This window comes from Limulus polyphemus, unplaced genomic scaffold (genome assembly GCF_000517525.1).
Source record: "Limulus polyphemus unplaced genomic scaffold, Limulus_polyphemus-2.1.2 Scaffold2798, whole genome shotgun sequence".
NCBI lineage: Eukaryota > Metazoa > Arthropoda > Merostomata > Xiphosura > Limulidae > Limulus > Limulus polyphemus.
The window spans coordinates 139,612-148,434 of NW_013668408.1; the positions used below are offsets into that span (position 1 = coordinate 139,612).

General features: G+C 33.9%; 2 protein-coding genes across 2 annotated transcripts in view; one reads left to right on the forward strand and one right to left on the reverse strand.

The window, feature by feature from the left end:
- The window catches only part of LOC106467924 (proline-rich nuclear receptor coactivator 2-like), a 6,730-nt gene extending 2,899 nt beyond the window's left edge, over positions 1-3,831 (forward strand). Inside the window, exon 2 of the mRNA XM_013928307.1 lies at positions 3,751-3,831. Coding sequence (XP_013783761.1) covers positions 3,751-3,831 — 81 coding nt within the window. The remainder of the gene's footprint in view (positions 1-3,750) is intronic.
- Positions 3,832-4,925: 1,094 nt separating this feature from the next.
- Positions 4,926-8,823, reverse strand: part of LOC111087879 — a 10,594-nt gene continuing 6,696 nt past the window's right edge. Inside the window, exon 2 of the mRNA XM_022396143.1 lies at positions 4,926-5,030. Coding sequence (XP_022251851.1) covers positions 4,926-5,030 — 105 coding nt within the window. The remainder of the gene's footprint in view (positions 5,031-8,823) is intronic.

Genomic DNA, 8,823 nt, shown 5'->3' on the forward strand with positions numbered 1-8,823 from the left:
TATAAACTTAAAACCAAAGAAAATTCTGTATTTAAATACATTCATACCCCCTCTTCCTTACCTTATATAAAACTCCTCCCCATTTACCCTGGGTCCTTTTTAGGACCCACACATCCTGGAAAAAGAGATGGCCAGTTTGTGCACATTGTATGTATATGTTGTGTTGTCATTTCTTTATAGCAGAATCATCAGTGAGACTTTTTTAATCATGATTTTTCAATTATGTTTTAAACCAACAGCAAGTAGTTTTAAGTACGTTAAATTTGAGCAAAATGTTAATATGGTGATTGGAACTTTGAAGGATGCCAGTGGCATGCTTGTTGTTTGTATGAGCCCATACCAAAACTCTGAATTTACTAAATGCAATTTCACAAAATTTGTCAGTATTTTAGTAAGCATTACAAGTATGTTGCAATAAAGTTTTTATACTAAATAATTTACTGAGTGCAAGGTAATGTTCATGCTGAGAATAAAAATATTTATTTTCATCTTAGTTTTCATATTGATGTAACTTTTTTTTTTTTTACTGAAACTATATTTTATCTGTTAATTTTTTCTACCTTAACACTATTTATAGCTATATTGTCAATCAATATTGAAAAGAGAGAATTAAGAAATAAAATAAACATTACTTTTTTCTAATTTATTGTGTCAACAGTTAATGATATTCACATCTTCAAGTATTAACCTTTATTACACGTATTTAATTTTATGGTTTTTATTGTCTGGCTTGTACCATTAAATCTGTGAAAGAAAGAGCTGTTGTGGATGTTGAGGCCATTGTTAAAAGTAACAGAACTACAGTACCCTATCTAATAGCTACCCAGGGTGTGATATGGTGACATGTTATTTTGGTATCGGAAAAAGGAAAGGAACCGTGCTGAAAACTCTTTAAGGCTAGACATGCACTAAAGCATATGGGGAAAATGGGTGCAGACATAGATCAGGTGATTAAAGAGTCAGTTAAACCAAGAGTAGAAAGCACGTATAAAGCTTGACAAAAGTCATACAGACCTCTTACATCCACTCCAAAGTTAAATTCACTACCAACAAATAGAGTCGTTCATTGAAAATGGAAACGTGCTCATCTTCAGGCTTGTGTCTAGAAAAGTGCTGTCGAACAAGATCCGCCAGATTTGGGTTTTGGATCGTTACGAGATGACCCTTGCTCCATTTACAGTCCCAATCATGGTTCCACTTGCACCACAGGATATACTCAAGCTAATAAAATGATCATGCGACAGTGAAGTGCTATGTGCCTACATGGGATGTAAATGTAACTAGGCCAGACTTTCCTGCACCTTATTCTGAGCATGCCAGGGTAGTGATAACTATTTCCATGAACAAACAAAAACTTAATCAGTGATGACATGACATACACGTGCGAAAAGAATTTCGAACTGATAGTACTGTTTTAGACATTTGGTAACGTAATTTACACAATACACAATCTTTTATCCAGAAGTTATTAGTAAAGTTGATGTATTAGTAGTATGAACGTTATGTATAGCAAACACATTCATTTAATTACATGACAATCTACAATGTTCAAACTAAAAGAAGTATTACAACTGTTCGCTCATTTCCATACTGTAATACATCAATATATATGTATGTGTGTGTGTGTGTTAATATACTTGTATTTAACTATGTAAAATATCAGACATTTAATCATTGGTAACGTATATTTCGAAATAAAACTTAGGAAAATCTTATTTTCTTAAATGAATGTAAACTATCTATAATTAACGCTTTTTACCATTTAAAATCTCAAAGGGGTCTTAAATTTTACTTTTATCAAATTCAGATATGAAATACCACCAATTTTAGTATTTTTGCGGCCCGCAATCTGGGGGCAGGGTTTCGAATCCCCGTCCCACCAAACATGCTTGCCCCTTTCAGACGTGGGACGTTATACTGTTACGGTCAATCCCCCTAGTAGTTGCTAAAAGAATAGCATAAGAATTGGCTGTGAGTGGTGATTACTAGCTGTATTTCCTCTAGTCTTTTACTGCTAAATTAGGGACGGCTAGTGCAGATAGCCCTCGTGTAGCTTTGCGCGAAATAAAAAAACAAATTTTTGCGACCATATTTGACTCCATCTTGTTTTATTAAAAACGCCTAGTGATGACAGTGTGTACCTTTCAACTACGCATTTTCGAACACAAAATACGTCATTAAAATAGAATGTCCCCAAATTACTATCAGTTAACTGGTTTCCCAACTAAGTTATGAATAGGATGAAATTCGATTATTGCTGTGAACAAGAACTTCGCTTACGCGCATTAATCACATTCTCTTGACTAACATCTATTGCTGCCATATCAAAAAAGAACTTCTGGAAGCTTCAAATAGAAAAGAAAACTTTTCAATACGTACGGGAAATAAGAATGTGTGGTTTTGGAAACTGTCTTGAAAGTTATGGATAGATTGGCGGGGCTAATTTGTGTGTTGAAAAAATTGATATCTGCAAATGGAGTAGCTAGGGACGTTGAAATTTGTTTATAGGTTGTGTTTATATTCAACATTAGAAGCAATACTGTTGAAGTTACACGAACTAAAAGAGGTTTAATTGAGAGCTCATACACGTTATGTGATAAGTGGAAAGTTTTTAAATATCTCATTTCAAAATTAAAGAATTAAAAATTTAATAATATAAGAGTTTGAACTGTAAACTACGTTCTGGTGCCAAGTTTCTTGAAATACAATGATAATAGTTATTTAATTCAATTTTGAATGTAACTAATATATCGTGACATGCAATTTCGACCACCATATGCAAACGGTGAAACAAGCTCTCATTAAGGTAGTTTGAGGCCTCTTGAATAGGGTACGAGCAAATTTGAAGTTAATTATAATTAATACATATCAAGTTAATTAAAGAATATGAGCTAATTATTCGAAGTAAATTAGAATATGATTTATCTAATTTTAATGATGATATATTAAAATTAAACTATTATAATAATAATAATAATTTACTTATACAACATGACAAGTAAGAATGAATTGGGTACATTAAAAAAAACAATATAATTATTGTACAACATAACGGAAACATTACCCTAAAATCGTTTTTTTCTTGCTTTGGGGGAAGCAAAATCTCTAATTACATCTTCATAATGTACTTGCCTAAACAATGTCCTTTCTGTCGTGAGCAAGGAAAGGGCATTTAAACGTTCATTTAACATCGAAGCACGCAATTCATTTTTTACTCTAGTCATTTTAGAAAAAGCTCCCTCTGCACTATAATTTTTGTATGTTCTTAATGCCACGTCAACATTAGGAAAAACAGATTCCAGTTTGTTTTTTCTGATTGCTTTGATGCATTATTGGGTGGATGGTGTTTCACTCTAAAAAATTTCCCAAAGTGTACCATTTCATCGGGAAAAAACTATCTAGATCTGGAGAGTATATGTCTCCCAATCTTTCAGCAGCAGCAAAAATTTCAGGCTCATTTTTGAAATTTGGTAGAAAACCAAACTTCATTTCTGTCGCTTTATATGCAGCAAGCCGATTTTCCAAACACATTTATAACTTGTCAACTACCGGTATGAAAGTTTCTACGCGAAAGTTCCGAGTTCCAGACAGACTAATTTCACTTTCAGAAGTCTCATCATTTGCCAGCTTTCATTTTCTCTTTCTAGAAATCTCACTCCTAAACTGTTCTTCTACTATATTTGAAAGCTGATGAGCTTGAATTTCGATTCTGTCGAATTATTCAGATAGTGAATTTACATATTCCTTCAGCGAACTGATAAGCTTTACAGCAGTAGACAAATTAAGGCTCTTTTCTTTGTAGCATCAAAGCTTCGAAGAATTTTATACTAAAACACTGTCGTAAAAGCAATATGTAACGTTCTCATTTTATTCATCAAAGCAGTAGTTCTATTTCTTAGGTAAATCTTCAAGGTTGCCTTAAATTCTGTCGTAGTTTTCATAGAGAATTTTTGTTGAAACTGATCTGGCTGACCATCTTATTCCACCGAGGTTCTTAAGAGTAACTGGCCTCCCGTCATCGCTTCTTAAGCCATCACAAATGCTTTGCCAATGCTTGGTTGAAGCACAAATATTGTACAGGGTTTGAAGAAAATTTAAAAAAATTCGATGCACATTCACAACTGTCCACTGCATTCACGTCTACTAGATTTAATGAATGTGCTGCACAAGGGATGTAATCAATATATTGGTTTATGTTTTTGAGATGCGCTTGTAGGCCATTGTATTTACCGGACATATTATCGTATGATTGTCCACGTGCATTTTGAATGTCAATTCCCATCTTATTTAATTTTTCTACAACTTCAGCCATTAATTTTCTTGTATGCCCACTTGAAGAATCATAACCGATAAAACGCTCCTGTGTATCACCTCCCTCGTCCACTTATCACAATATTATAGCTAACTGATCTGAGTGAGAGACATCGGGTGAGGAATTTGTAATAATTGAAATGTATTTAGCATCGCGAATTTCATCAACAATTGTCTTATAAATTTTATTACCCATTAAAATAATAATTTCTTCATCAACTGTGGAGGATAAATACGAGGTAACTCCCATCCCGGCCTTTATTTCTACACATTTCAAGGTTCTCGGCCAAGAATGGATCGGATTTAGATGCAAATTCTAATGCAGCTAAAAAGTTGCCATTGTTGATATCTTCAACCTCCTCTCTATCTCTTCTAAGTGCTAATCCTCTTCCACACTAGAATTTTAGACATTTAACAACTCGACGCAATATCTCCCGCCAATATCGTATTTCGTTTTCTAAATCATTGTTTGTTTTTGTAATTAGGCACAAAGCTACACAATGGGCTGTCTGTGCTCTGTCCACCACCGGTATCGAAACCTGGATAAGTCCAAAGACATACCGCTGTGCTACCGGGGGGGGGGGCATCATTGTTTAACTTTGAATCCACATTTTCTATGCTATTAGTTTGTCCCATTCAGCAGTGGACAGAATAAATGTAGGCTTTACTTTTTTCATGGTTTTGTATAGCTCTAGAACCATGCGACCAATCGCAGAATCCTTTTATAAAAGAGTCATCAGAATATTTAAAAAGAATACACAAAACTTTCCAGAAAAAGGAGAATAGATCAACCAATTTCTTTTTTTTCTGTTTCGCCGTTTTTTAGTTTAATCTTTAAACAGTTCAATGAACAGCATCTTTGAACATCTGTTGAATGCATATCTCTTTTTGACGCTGAAAAATCTTGCTTTGCTATATATTTTTCGTGATCGTTAATAGGGGCCCCTCAACGCTTGGGGCCCTGTTGCAACTGCGCCACGGTTAATGCGACCCTGGGTGAATGAAGGTCATGAGATTAAGCTTTTATGTTGTTTTTACAAAATACTATTTCAAGTTGAATTGTAGATTTGAATATTAATTATTAATTAGAACACACACATATACTGGTGTAACGAATATTTTTATTGGTTTACAGACCTTACGTGTGTGGTGATTAACACCAACAAATGGAATTTGATTCGCATGGATGCTTGAATTGATATGTTATGACAGGAACAAAAATAGTAAGAAAAAATTTACTCGAACCTAACGAATACTTGTATTATATTACTATTAGGGTTGCAACAATTAAGAGCCGATACCGATATTTTAGTATTAGTGCAGCTACTGAAAAACAAACTTATAGGTGATTTTTCTGGTTGCATTTATAAAAAAAAAAATTCACAATAGCATTTTTATGCATTTAATCAGAAAATTATCAAAGAATAGCAATCGTAAAAAAAGTTAAAAATTATTACGCATATATTAACTTTATACATGTAAATATAAATTTAACTTCACTACAAATAAGACAGAATAAAACTATTGAACCTATTTGACAAAAGGCAGCCAAGCAACTTTGCCATTTGATGAATTCGAGATGACGTCATGACATCACGCGGATTTTTTTCTCCAATAGAGTACCGAAGTGTGACGTCACGTTACCATATCAACACGCGCGCTGTTTTAAACAAACTACACACGGTCGGCTTCATAGGTACAAATACATTAAAAATGGCGCAGAGTTTTTTTTGGCTGAATGCAATAATCAGTCACAGCGAAAACCTTGTTCATTTTTTTTTTACAATCTCCAAAGGATAAAATGAAAGGAAGAGATGGATTAGGTTGATAAGGTAAAATTTCACCTGTAATCGTATGCTTATATCTAAACTTTGCCGAAATAAACAAGTCTCCATCATGTTTACCAAAGTCACGACAGGCCAAACTAAAGCAATATAAATATGGCTTCATACATTTCCATGTGTACTGAACTTTTCTTAGTATGAAGTAGGGTTATTTCTCTCAGACTATTAATAACTCTAGTCCTCGATTAATATCTTTGCAAACACATGTATGACAATCATTATTTCAGTCGTCTGTGAGTTTCTTCCCTTCACCTTCGTGTAGAATCAAACGCAATATTAATATGTATTAGGCCTAATGCTTAAATTAGACTAGAAATAGACTTACTGTTACTAACGTTGGAGTCAGTGTTTTAAGTGGGGGAATAAATGTTCTTTTGGTATTTTAACACATATATATTACTTACTTAGCCTTAAAACATAAAGAAAAATAAACGGTTATTACCACCAAATATCTTTTATCCTTTGTACATGGTTTTCCGTCATTTTTGACGGGCTTTTAATGAGTTTTATATTAGTTGTTACATTTATACATGGCCGATTTGTCTAATATCGTTTACTACGGTGGTTTGTTTCGTTTGCATTTTTATAGTCGAAATCACCGAGTATTTATTTCTGTATTCTCATCATACAATATGGGATCGACATTTACACATTAAATAACACCGAATCATCAAATAGCACACCTAGAACAACTTTATGCAAAACTTCTTGTTCTGGACAATGAACGCGATATTTATAAGCTTGGCCTAAAACTAAAAGAATATGCTAATAACTGATGGTAACATTATTCGTCTTGTTCTTCATACTGCATGCACAGAGCCTTTTACTTAGTTTTAGAACACCTTCTGCATACTGAAAACTCTCCACCTGTCCTGACTGGTAGTGATTGTCGATATTTTTCACCAATACGAGAACGAAGACGTGATGTTTGTTTAGAACCAGTGAGAAATGTGTGACGTCATCACTTCGACATTTTATTAAACAAACGCTACCTGATAGACTCGTACATAGTTCTCTAAATTACTTTTGTGAATTAGACCGTTTTTGCGTACGTGATGAAATTAGAGCACCTCTCATCAATTAATTTCCATATTAGAAATAAAATATAAATTAACACCATCCTTAGTTTTTTTAACTCGGAGAGCTTTGAAAAGTGTATTTTATGTACAACGCTTTCGCAGTAATTAAACTAATGAAAAATATGTGAAACGGAACTGGAACTGTTCGATATGTGTGTGACTTTTTAGTCACACAGTCATCGACGTAAACTTAGAAAAAAAATGTCAAAAATAAAGTGATACAACAGAAATCACCCTGGAAGTAAATACACTAAACCAGAAAACAATGAAAACACTAACATTCAAGATAATGAAGGTTTTATTACCGTTAAGAAGAAACAAAGAAAACCTTCGAAAACATCAAAAAGTAATAGGTCAAACATCATAAAAGAAAAGGGGAACCGCTAAAGTATGCAATCATTATTGAGGGCATACCTGGCTTTTACAAATAATCGCAACTAGGAGCTGAAATAAGAAAATACAAACTACACGTAAACATTACCACTAACAAAAGGTGAGTACTGATTAAAGGTGCCCAACCCAAAGATCTTGATAGCCTATTGACAGAATGGCCTAAAGGAGTTTTCAGCCCAGGAAATATCAAAATACATATACCTGGGATGAGGCCAAACACGCATTCATTTATCATTAGAGTTATACACTTCACAGTTGACGTACAACAAATGCTAGAAAAACTCGAACACAGCGAAATCGCATATACAAAAGTAGAAAGAATCATTTCAGGCAGGACACAACATGTGCACACAAGATATCAAGGGTTTGATAGCTAACGGTATCATACTCTGGTGTCAAATATTTGAGGTGGAAGAAATGAAAACACCTGCCGTAGTAGTTACGCAATGTTTTAATTGTCAACGCTACGGTCATGTAAACCTCTCCCACGTTGTGTTGGTGATCATCACATTGCAAAAAATAAAAGGAAACACCTTTGTTGTAATTGTAAAGAACACCATACCGCAAACTATAAATGTTGCCAGAAATACTGTAACGAATTTATTATATATTTATTATAACATCGACGTTGATTAGATTAAGTTTATATTTAAAAACATGCGTAGCTTATGGTGTTAAATATGTATTGCGAAACTCCCGCCTATTTTCCAAAATTGTACAAGATTCTCGAAATACATGTGTACCTAAACGCTTTAATTTGCATTGTTACATAATCTGAATTTTCTAGAAAATCTTCCCACGCCTATAAGTAAATCAACGCGACGTGCCAAGGAGAGTGTCTATTAGTAGTTCGCTATAATCAGTGTGCTGTAAACTTCGAAAGCCATAACTGTGATTTTTATAACGCTTATCAGTCGGAAAACTTCAGATATTTGACCAGGAATATTTATAAATTTAGAACATTACAAATCGCTAAACTTCAGCGGATTTTCATCGGACATTAATATTTTTACGTAAACATTACCTAACTTCAACGGTGGAAAACCTAGCGTGTGTGGCCAAGGACAAAGCTAGCTCGCTTTTCGGCGAATCGTACTTACGTCAACTTGTAATTAACTCGCTCATCGTAAACCCTCGATAAGATATCAAGGGAGTTCCAAACTGGAAAGATGATTTGATATTGCTTGTAAGTTTGT